Source organism: Desmodus rotundus, chromosome 9 (genome assembly GCF_022682495.2).
Source record: "Desmodus rotundus isolate HL8 chromosome 9, HLdesRot8A.1, whole genome shotgun sequence".
NCBI classification, from domain to species: domain Eukaryota; kingdom Metazoa; phylum Chordata; class Mammalia; order Chiroptera; family Phyllostomidae; genus Desmodus; species Desmodus rotundus.
In genome coordinates, this window is record NC_071395.1 from 69226401 (window position 1) to 69238560 (window position 12160).

At 50.6% G+C, this 12160-nt stretch overlaps 1 protein-coding gene across 1 annotated transcript; it reads left to right on the top strand.

Moving 5' to 3' along the window:
- The first annotated feature begins 3360 nt into the window (after positions 1-3360).
- On the top strand, positions 3361-11186 carry TMEM238L (transmembrane protein 238 like). The gene is made up of 2 exons (XM_045199261.3): positions 3361-3931; positions 10184-11186. The coding sequence occupies exon 1, from the start codon at positions 3576-3578 to the stop codon at positions 3813-3815; it is 240 nt and encodes a 79-aa protein (XP_045055196.1). The 5' UTR covers positions 3361-3575; the 3' UTR covers positions 3816-3931; positions 10184-11186.
- Positions 11187-12160: the final 974 nt, after the last annotated feature.

Sequence of the window (12160 nt, forward strand, 5' to 3'; positions counted from 1 at the left end):
TGCGCCCTGCACACTGTGTTCGTGGTTCAAAAAGCATAACAGATGCCTACTGTCTTACAGTTCCTTGTTTTTGTATTTTCCATTTCATTTATGGAAACACATGATCTGAATATACAATATCACTTGAAATTATATCACTTATGTCATAATTATTTGTCTCCCCCCTTCAAAGATGATCTCTGTGATGTCAGGTTCCGTACTTGATCCTATTCCCTGCTGCCTGAGATATATAAGAGGTGCTCAAGTACATTGGTCTAATTTATCCCTCTTTGGCTCTAAAGTCCAAATATATCGGGGTAACTCAGCATTACTCGCTTGCGGAGGTTAAGCTCCTTGCTCTGATGAACAGGGAGAGAGCTGGCCAGAGCCAGGCCAAGAGAAGGTCCTGCCTCCTCAGCTCAGAGGAGCCAATCACAGGCATCTCAGGGGCTCAGGGGCTGAAGCACTCTTCCTGGTGCCTGGTGGCTTGGCGGGCCACCTTTAACGGGGTGCTGGCTTTGTAATTATGTTGTTTCTGAAAACTTGGTTTAAGAGCCTAAATTTTCTGTCTGTACTATAGCGGAAAATGAAGGATATTCAAAAACAAGAAAATAGAAAAATAACCCTTTTAGTTATTGTTATGGGTTGAATTGTGTCCCCAAAATTCAGACATTGAAATCCTAACCCCTAGTACCTCAAAGGTGACCTTATTTGGAAATAGGATCATTGCAGATGTAATTAGTAAGACGAAGTTGTACTGGAGCAGGGTGGGCTCCTCCTGGCACACTCCATGACTGACATCCTTACAAAAAGGAAAAGTTTGGGCACAGAGATATGCACACCAAGAGAATGACGCTTGATCATGAAGGTCACACAACTTTGCCAGGCAAGGAAGGACAAAGATGACCAGCAAACCACCAGAAGCTAAGGGACAGGCTTGGAGCCTATTCTGCCTCCCAGCCAACACATGGACCCCATGCTGTTGAGGTCTGATCTCAGACCTCTGTCCTCCAGAACTGGGACTCAAATCACATTCTGTTGTTCAAGCCACCCAGTTTGGGGCGCTGTGCCACAGCAGCCCCAGAAACCTCATGCATCTATTCCCAGGCATGGGTGCCAGCCTTGACAAGTGGACCCGTCATGAAGGCCTTCTGAGGGAGGAGGAGGGTGGTGGCATCATTCTTGTTAAAACTGGGGACAGCACACTGCCCTCTGTCAAGTCAAGTGAAGGTTTTTGCTAATGACCAGCCTTTGGTCTGGGCAAGCCTTCACCCCAGGCTGCATCTGTTTCCCACACCTGTAGTTGCTCTCCCCTGCTGCCCTTGTCTCCCATCTCCTACTCCAGCCTGACTGCACCCAGGGCTGAGTCTCACCTGGCTTTTCATCAGCCATCCCTGTCCCTCTCTGCCAGCTGTGTAAGTACCTAGGCCACCTCAACACTCAGGAGCTGGAACGTCAGGAAGGAGAGCAGGGAAGACTCACCAGGCAGGTGTGCAGGGCTCCTGCAGCCTGGATTGCCTCCTCGTGGGGGCCTTGGTTAGCTGTACCCAAACACGGCACATGTTGTTGAAGGGAACACAGGCTCAGGCCACAGTACCCTCTGTGGCCCGTTTCTGTCAGACAGAGGGATGTGTATGGTTCTGGAGCACAGACACCTAGAAGTGGATGCTGATCAGCTCTGGAGACCGAAATCGAGAGTGCTTCCCACCGTGTTCCTTTCCCTGGTAAACACGTCACCATATTTTCATCTGGAAACCCGTGTGTGTATGTGTGTAAATAGTAGACATACAAATGTTGAGGAGATGCAGAATCTGGGGGACTGGTGTTCCCCTGGACACTAGGGGTCTGTGTTGAGGGAAGCTGACCTGCACTGGGTGGACAGGAAAGAACTCCCTATTCCCAGCTTCTCTTGACCCATCACCTGATGTCAGATGGAAGCAGGGTGACCAGCCATCCCACCTGGCCCAGGACCCTGAGGCTTCCTGGCACACAGAAATTTTAACACTAAAATTGTTGTTCATACATACACACACAGGTCTCTGCAAAAGACCCCGAGACACTATAGCCAGCCAGCCGGGACACGCAAGCCTGCACAGCCTCAGCCAGGGGCTCAGTCCCCCCCTGCAGAGCAATTGCTACCCATCAGCTGTTCTTCCCAGGAAACCCTGCCAGTCAACACTGGGCTGAGACATCTGAAGAGCCATGGCTTCTCCAGCCCTGGGAGGGGTCCCCAGATATGTATCTAACCGCCTCTGAGGACACACTAGGAAAAGGATGTTAATACTGGGTGGGAGACTGGCCTCAGCCACTCCTCACTTTGAGATGCTCCAGGCTGTCTACCTGGCTTGAGTCAAGTCTCGTGGTGTTTCAGATCCTATAGTTTGTAACTCTCACCTTCCCCACTACTTTTATCTGCAAGTTAAAGTTCATCCTGGCTTATTTTATGCATAGAAAACTACATTTGAATCACCTCTTTATTCTCATCCACTGGGGAAGGTAAAAGAAAGAGTGGAAATTATTTTTTCAGTTGTGTGGGGAAAGTGAGTCCCAGAGAGGTTTGGCGTTCAGTGCAAAGCAGCTAATCAGGGCCAGGGAGGGGGTCTGTAGCCCTGTGGAGATGGCTGAGGACTGTCACTGCATTTTCCTCAGTTGATGTTCATTCTGAACACCCTGTGAGTGGCATGGTGATAAGACAATTTGTTTTATACATAACCCTCGGAGACGCGTGGAGTGTCCCTGAGACAGAGTGCAAACACGAACTTAGTCCATCTAAAAAATGCAGAGAACCAGGTAAACATTCGTTGACTTTTGCCTAGAGTTGCTTTCAGTCGGCACCCAGCTGACCACAGACAGAAGCCAAGTCCCTTCTCTCCCTGTCGTACCTGCTCTATCATCCCAGTCTTTCTCATCGTGGGGATGAGCCTCAGTGGAAGAAAGAAGCACAGGTCCTCAGGGCTCCAGAGCAGAGAAGCTACAAGACACATGAAACTTCTTTAGCTAATACTGACCAATTCTTACAGCACATTTCAAAATCTCTTTATGTATGTAAACCCTCTTCCATGCCTTCCACAAAAATCCTCTGGTCCCCACCAGAAAAAATAGGGCAGAAGTGGGGAGGGGGATGAGAAGCCCACCCTATCACATGAGCTGAAGAAACTGTGTCGTAGTCACTTAGCAGGACTTGCCCAGGACCTGAGAGGCAGAGCAGAGGTCACAGGGCAGCCCCTCTGCCAGCCCACAGCTTCAATGTTTCTAGTCCCCGGACTTTGCAAATCCACCCAAGGGCACGCTGACTCCTCCTCTGCCGGGTAACCTGGTTGCCCCAGCAATGCACTCCCATGAGCACTGATGTCGGGCTGTTTTGATCAGGATCATTGCTGAGCCGTGAAACAGTTAAGAACTAACCTGCCCCACCGGCTGCCGTGCTCATAAAGGTAGATCCACGTGTACTTCCTCGTGGCTCCAGACAGACGGCTCACTCATTTGCTCACACCCAGAGGAGAGAGAAGGCAGTGGAAGGCAAGCCTGCCACCCTCCCATCCACATCAGCCCTGGGCGTGCAGCTGGGCTCCTCCCGCTGCCCCTGCTCCGGGGCAATGCTCCTGGGAGGGCCCTGGGGAAGATGCAACCCTGGGCGGTGTGCCCTCCTCCTCCTCTTGGCCCTCCTACTGGACACCCTGGGACTGGTGCTTTTGCTCGTGGGCATCTTCGCCTCACTTGATTACTGGGACTTCTTGGTCTACACAGGATCTCTGACCCTGGCTTTCAGCCTACTGTTCTGGACCACCTGGTATTCCTTCAATATCGAGCTGCCTCTTGAGAAACTGGACTTGTAGTTTGGCTGTCGGCTGAAGAGAAGGGTCGCAGGCTTCCTGTGAACCTGGGGCTGCTGGCAGTTGGAGGAACAGGGACATGTTGTCACTCTCACCCAAAATGCCCAGACAGGGACCAGGTAAGTGCACACGAGACCTCCCTGGTAGAGTGGCTGGGCAGGCTCAAATGAGGAGGTTCAGGTCTTTGGAGGCTGAATGGGCAAGCAGCAGGAAGACTCCACCCAACAGGGGTTCTGTCAGCCTGGGCTCAGGCTGACCAAAAAAATGCAGGGCAGGTATTTTCTCCCCTGAGGATCCTTTTCCTTATGGAAACTGGAAAGAGAGACTCCAGAGCCCATCCCATTTCTGATACTTCATGGAGGGTTCTGCCATGCAGAACAGGAAGGTCTCCCTTTAACTTAGCACTTGGAAGAAAAGGGACCATCTGGACTGTCTATTGGGGAGAATCCTGCTGGAGAGAAAAGCCTCTAGCACTGGGAGAAGTTTCCTGTCAGCCGAAGTGCCCTGGCAGGGGTGTGATCTGACCTGAGTGGGAGGGAACAGAGCAGAGCCCCCAGAATGGCCCTTCTTGCTTGCTTCTTCCTTGCACCTGCCCTGACAGGACGTGCAGGAGGGGGCCAGGACCTGCCTACACATCCGCTCTAGTGCCTCTGCCTCCTCGCCCAGCACACCCCCCTCAGACACCCTCCATGAGGTCAACATCTTCCCCAGCCACCCTGGAAGACCTCAAAGTCGAGAGGTCAGGGCTGACTATTTCCTTGGTCGAGCTGCACTGTCCAGCCAGGCCAGTAGCTCGGTTGACCACGTGTAACTAAGGAGGCAGATAAGTGTAAGACTTTCCACAGGGACTTGGAACCGAAAAGGTAGAGCTGCTCTGGCCCCCAAACCGTGACTTAGAGGTGAGCAGCTCTTCCCAAGGGACTGAGATCCAAGCCCTGGTGTGTGTGAGATTGTTATCTACCCCACCCCAGGTGGGCAGGGACCTTCGCGCAAGCACAGTTGGCACTCCTTTTTGAGTTAGGATGTAAGAGCAAAGGTCATTGCTGGGCTGGAAGGAGGAAATGATTATTGTGTCTTCTCTGGAGAATTCCATGTGACCCTCAGAACTGAGAGAGGAAACCAGCAATCTGAAGAAGGTTTAGAAGGATGGGGTGAAGTGGCCCCGGGCCTGTGAAAGAAAGAGAGATGAGAAGTCACAATGCCTGCGTCCGGCTCTGAGCAGGACTTGTCCACTGGGTGACGTTGAACAGGCTGTGTGATGCCCTGAGCCTCAGCATCCTCATCTGCAAAATGAGGATAATATTACCTGCCCTTTTTGTTGCAAGGATCAAAAATAGGGAAGGCAGGCTAAGGCTGTTTGCAAACTATGTAGTTTCTACCCATGTCAAATGTTAGTAAACATTTACTCTAGGGTGAATAAACTCACCTAGAGGAGTACCTTGGTGTACCCCAAGTTGGTAATTGTGGGGGTCATTTCACGGTTAGGATCATGAAACATCAAGGCACGAAGGGACCCCTAATTTGTTTGCTCACTCACAAGGGTGTGTCAGGCACTGTGCAGGGTCCTGGGGGTGCCCTGAAGAATAAGACACACAAGGTCTCTACCCTCGGGGGAGTTTCCCATCAGGGGAGAGGTGGACATTAACCAAATACTCTCACTAACGGATACAGTGAAGGGTCGGGTGAGGGCTAGGAAGATCAGGAGCACCTCTCTACTGGAACGCTCCAGAGACACTGACACAGAAGGTGGAATCTGTCAGGAAGAGGCAGTGGCTTGAGCAAAGGTCCTGGGTTAGCAGTAAATCAACGACAGCAGGATGATTGAAGGGCAGAGGGCAAGTGCAAAAGAGGGTGTGGGCCCTTCTGTAGGCAGACGCCAGATCAGGCAGAGCTTTGAAGCCCCCTGAAGGATGTCGCCCATTATTTTAAGAACAATAAGAAGCTATTAGAGACGTAAGCAGGATGACAATGATGATGATGATGATATCACCAGTTCCAGCTCACTTGGGGAGCTAAGTCACTTGTCCCAACAACAAGGGGTCACAGTATGGGGCTCCTTGCCCTGCATGCCCTTCTCTCATTGAAAAGACAGAAGCTCAGTCGCCCTTCGGCGAAGAGCACAGGCAGAGACCCAGACTGCCTGGTTTGAATTCAGTTTTGTTCCTTCCTAGCTATGTGACCTGGGGCAAGTTCCTTTACCTTTCTATGCCCTCATTTCCAAATCTGCAAGATGGAGATGGTATTAATAATAACCCTTATTTCAGAGAGGGTGTTACTAATAGCATGTAACTCTTAAGGATATTGCCCACAGCACTGTACCAGTGGTGATTAAGTGAACCTCTGTTGCGATGCAGGTAGCTGGTACGTCATTACAGAGGGGTGGGACCTTTCTCCGAGACTGATGTCCCTGAAACATTATGACCATTCTTAAGACAGTGTATAGCATGAATATTTTTCAGCAGGTGTGAGAGTGAGAGCAGCCCCCGAACACCAGGCTTCTGTCCAGGCCCAAGAGGACTTCACAGTTGTGAGACCACTGCGTTCTCCATGGGATGCAATCAGGCAAATTTCACTTTCACCTTTTCAGTCCCCAAGCTCCATGTTCCACGGGACTCTCAAAGCCAGCCTGCCCATTCATCTCACCTCCCTCAGACCCTCCATCCCTTGCACTGTCTGAGGCTGGCTTAGAGTGATAGGTTGATAGGGGCTGGGACCTGCCATTCAGCAGCCTGCTCACTTACGGGAATTGCCCACCACACCCCTGAGTGACCCTGGGCAAGTCATTTTACTTCCCTTTAGAGAAGGAGATTTGGTCCCCAGAGGAGGTTTCAAACTGTGCTCTGGCAAGGACCTTCGGGGGCTGGAAGGTGAGAAGGCAGAAATTCAGCTCCCCGCCCACCCCCCAGCACATATGTGCGCCCAACACAGTCATTCATACTGGGTTTGTCACATTTTACCCACTGAGCTTTCACTAGAGGCTTCAGGTGAACGCAAGTTCTGACGCTCAAAGATATTTCTGATAATGGCTGTCCCAATCCCCTTACATTGTGACCTTTGTCCTGGATGTAATCTCTGACCACGTTCATGATTTACCGGCAATTTGTAACTGGTTCTGCAGGTCCGCGATCCTCAGACTGGACTCAAAGGAAGAGTGCAGGCTCCTTGAACTCAGAGCTGATGCTGCCCTCCTGAGCTCGTCCTTCAGAGTCTCAGAGTCTCAGAGTCTAGTCGGCTAAGATACTCCCTCCACCCTACCCCCAGTGTGAGGTGTGGGACAGACTGCCAGTGAGGACCAGGCAGGGTCTGGCCCCCCTGCAGCCCTCGGCCTGCTGCTTGAAGGGTTCTCTGGAGACCATGTGGCCACTAAACCTCAAAGGGCCCCTCAGGAGCGTCAGGGACAAGTGGCTTGTTTTAATAGCCCAACTGTATACCAAGCAAAACATCTTGCCATCTGATTTTGTCACTTGGTTACTGAAGTTCCTGAAGCTTTGTTTGCCCTTTGTTCCACTTCCTGGGCATTTCTCGTAGGTAATTTCTCATAGATAAAGTCAGGTGAGGACTCTTGTCTTTTAGAAGAGGGTATAAGTTTACAAACATTCCCTCACAAATACATGCACACATACCACACAACCAAACCAACACCTCCTCCTCCACACTCACTTCCCCTCATGTGCATGCACCCATGTTCCCCTCATATAGGCCTCACAAACACACGCACACCTCCCTCTCCCATTGCCCACACACACCTCCACGTGTACACTCCTGTACATAGATTGGCTCTAGCCACACCCCATATTCTCCTCACCTACACCTTACATACAGAGCAACACCCACACACTGCATACGCATCCCCCCACTGCCAATGAATACACACCAACTCACACCCCCACACACCTCACACTCACATAGCCTCCATACCACACCCACCCTATTCACACACACCCAGCCCTGCACACCTGCCACACACACATGTACACACCACTCCCCAGCAACCAAAGCTGGAATGCGTGGAAGGCTCGCAGCCCCGAGCTGTGGAAAAGGAGGCCTGCTCCTCAGCATCGACTTCCGCCACACAGACTTGGAGCTGCCAGGGTGACTCAGAGCAGAGCCAGGTGAAAGGGCTGTGTGCTGGGGCCATGCAGAGAGCCAAACACTCCCCTGCCCCGGAGGAATCTGTAATCTAGAGGGAGAGATAAAACAGGTATGCAACACCTCACAAAAGCACACAGAAAATGGAAAATGCATGCCATGAGATAAGCATGGGCTTGCACAGCCTCTGGGAGCCAAGGTGAGGGAAAAATCTTCCCTGCTGGGTGGGAAAGGGGACTGGGTGGCTTCAGACCACTGGCCTGAGTCCTGGGGGACAGGTAAGAATTCAGCAGACAGAGAGGGCGTTTGGGGAGAGCCAGAAGGAGGGGCTGAAGAACGGGGAGAATTGTCACGGAAAGAGTGAGCAGGCCTGTGACCGGGGTTAGGGTGAAAGCCAGATGAGGATTCTGACACCTGGGGAGCCACCAATAACTTCAGGGACCACAGAGTGGCACAGCTAGGCGGGTCCTGAGCAAGAGTAACTTGGTGTCATGTGCAGAATGGGTTGGCAACCAGAGGCATGGAGAAAGGGAGACCACTGAGAAAGGTCAGAAGGCAGGCCATGAGAGTAAACTGCAGAGACAGCTGTGCAAAGGACAGGAGGTGGCCAGATAGGACCAGTAGGGCATGGTGGTGTCAACAGCTTCAGAAAGCATTGCCACACCCTGAACGAGGGAGGCCGGGAGAAGGCACAGGTTCAGTTAAGGTGATGCGTTGTGCTTCGCACATTCAGAGTCTATGGTGGAAATGGTTTCTATGAACAGAACGGCCTGACTGGCACTGAATGTGCAGATTTTAAATTCAGAAGGGACATCAGGCATGGAGATGGATGTAGGGGCTGCAGGCATGAGTGTGGATGAGATTGTAGAGTGTGGGGAAGTAGGGAGAAATGGGAAGAAAGCATGGTGTGGGGAGTGAGGAATGGACGGAAGGAAGCAAGGAAGGTACAGGGAGGAAACTTGAGATTCACTGAAAGAGGCACATTATCGCAGTTCACCCTTCAACAACACATTGAAAAAAGTTTATTATTATTAGTATTTCCCTTTTACAATAAGCGCATTAATGAGCATAGAGACTAAAACTCATGTCCAACATAATGGAACTAGTGAGTGATGGAGCCAGATTGTGAAACCAGGTATATGGGACCCTATTGTTCATACTCTTTATGCTGGACTCAGGGTTGGCAAGCTGCCACCCGTGGGCCAGAGCTGGCCCTTCTGCTTCGTAAGTAGGGTTTTTTGGGAACACAGTCAGGGTCACTCATTCCTGTAAGGCTGCTTAATGCTATCATGACAGAGTTGAGGAAGTGCAATGGAGACTGTTCGGCCTGCAGTGCCTAAAATACTTACTATCTGGCCTTTTACAGAAACAGTTTGCTGCCCTGAGGTAGTTGTGGTTACTTTCCATAGGAGCTGAAGACAAAACCCTGAGCCATGTTTGCTTTTGGGGAGTGGGAGGCAGGAATGGGAAGAAAGGCAGGTTGGGAAGCCCAAAGAGAAGTTCCCAGTAGTAATAAGGCAGCAACACTGGGCATGTGACAAAGAGGGGGAAGGGGGACATGATACCAAGAGTAGGGGGCCTGACCATCCAGCACCTTGGAGCTGTCAAAAAGTATGTGTCCTCAGGAAAGGTGATTGGACTTGGCAATGAGTCTTTATCAGTAAATGGGGGAGGAGGGCGCAAAAATGAGACTTGTGCTGCCTACAGAGCAGCTGCTAAGATGTAGATGGACTGAGTGCAGATTAGTCTTCAAAATATTTGGCAATGAAATGACAGGGGTAAGGCTGTGATGGCGCAGCTGGTCTGAAGTGTGATGTTTTCAGAGGAGGGGTTGGTAAGCAGAGGAGAGGAGCCAGTAGAGAGGAAAAGAGGACATTGAAGTTACAAACAAAAATGACAGATGCCTGGCCATGTCCAAGGTGGAGTGGGGGAGAACCCAGAGAGAGAGAGATGAGCTTTGCCTGTAAGGAAAGGCAGGGAGAGGGAGCTAAGATGTGATGAGTGCCTCAATACTTATTGGACCAAACATCTACTTTATTTCATGGTCTCATTGGATGTTCATATGTCTTGAGTTGGGATCAAAATCCCCAATATCCAGTTAGGAAACTGAGTCTCAATGTGGTTCCATGACTCACCCAGAGAATGGTGCTGCTGAAAGGCAGCCCCAGCATTGAACCCCAGGTCCGGCTGACTCCAGGAACCAGGCTTGTTCACCCCACACAGGCTTGAAAGGACGTAGTCCAGCCTTGGGCTGATCCATTTTATCTTTGTTTATTCAACAGAGGTCCTTTCTGATGGAGAAGCACCAATGCAAGAAGATGCCTTTTTGCAACCCCTCATTCAACATGCCCTGGAGGAACCCGAGGCTGTGACGTAGCAGCTGGCCAGGGATGCCAGCCTTCTGCAGGATGGGCATCTCCCACTGCTTTGGAGAATGGGATAAGCCCATAATAAACCATAATAGAGACTCCATCAAGCCTCCAACATCCCATATAGACCACTGACACCACTGCTGGTGTTCCTTCTGATTTGGGAGAGCCTGGGAAGCCTTGATGTTCTTGAGCTGGAGCTTTTAGGGCAGCAACCTTGCTGTGGGCTTAGATAATAGCAGAGATGCCCCATCCCCTGCTGCTTGTCTTGTCAATGTCCCTTTAAAAATCAGCAGTTGGAACCAAGCACAAAAGTACACATGGGATCTCCTGCCAGCATTATTGGTACTTCTCCTCGGCTCTTCGAACAGACTGGAGAGCTCCGGAGGCTCCACTTCATCCATCTCTTGGTGTCGTCCAGTTGGCACATGGTAGCAGATTTCAACATGTCTGTTGCCAAAGCAGATGCCCAGCCAATACTGAATGTGAGAGGCCGCCCTTCTCAGTGCTGGACACTGGGTACTATGAGCACAGCCCCACCCGTTGGCACAGACGGCCGGGCCACGCGGGGGTCACGTGGCGCTTCTGGTCAACAGAAACCGTCTTGGAGTTCTTCTGAGAAGCACGCTAGGCCTCTGCTATGCTGTCTGTGTATCATTTATTTCTTGATCCCAGAGGCAGGACTTTATTTTTGTATTAATTCAATTTTGTCTAGTCAGTTGCAGCCCCATCAGAAGTGCTTCTGCTTACCACCTGTGCTGACCTGCCCCACTAATTTATGTTTCCCTTGGCCTAATTTTGTCCTTTTTATTTATATTTCACCCTAAGTGTGTATGTGTTTCTTGCAAGCTGCCTCCGGTGCTTTATGGTATGAGGTAGCTACCTGATAAAGAAGTTGGTTTGGCCTTTTGTCAAAGCACACTGCAACATGTTTCTGAGTGTTGGGACGGTTCGCGGACTCCCAGTGCTGTCAGCCCCTTTCCGGGGCTGGGCAAACCTCGGGATTCTGCATTCAGTACAGCACCTCCTGGAAGGATTGCATAGAGCCCCATGTGACAGAGACAGCACATGTGTTATCCTAATGCCATGGAATCTTCTGGGAGCTCTGTGCTCAGCCACCCACCTGGCTTCTCAGAACTAGACTGGTCTCAGAAACCTGAAGAGATACCATGGAAGAACTCCTAAATAAGATGTTAAGAAGAAAGATTCCCCTCCTACTCAGAACTTCCTTCACTATGTTCACTTATTGATTTCCCCAGTTAAATATTTCATTCTGTTTCTGACCTGACTCCATGCAGTGAAGGAAGCATCTCCTCTTCCCATAAGTTCTGACATTAGCACAATAGGAAAGTCACATACAAGCAAAATCATTCTGAACAATTCCAGTTGGCTTTTTATTCTAGAAAGGGAACAGGTTTCCATGTCTTTGGCTGGGAACCAAACGCAGTAGCTGACTTTCATTTTGCAGCAGTCTGTTGTTCAAAATATGCAAATCTTGAAAAACCAGAATCGCACTCAGCCCAGAGCATATGGCCCTGTCTGAGAGGCTGAGGGACTGAGATGAGCTGAGCTGCATCCACAGAGTCCCACCTCCCTCATCACACTCACTCACGGCAGGGAAGGTCTCCCTTTCCTTATATATTCCTCGCTCTTTCTCTCACCTGGCTGTTCACATGCAGTTTAAAGGCACATATGATTGTTCTCAGCATAGGGCACTTGTTCGACTCCCAGACTGTCTGCCAAGTCACAGGGCATGCTTCTGCAGGATGGGTGTCGCCCACTGCTTTGGAGAATGGGTGTAGAGTAAACCTGTGATAAAGGAAGTAGAAGGTGAGCTGAATACAGTTCCAGCTGCTTACTTGCTAGGCTGACCTTTGCTCTAGTCCCCTG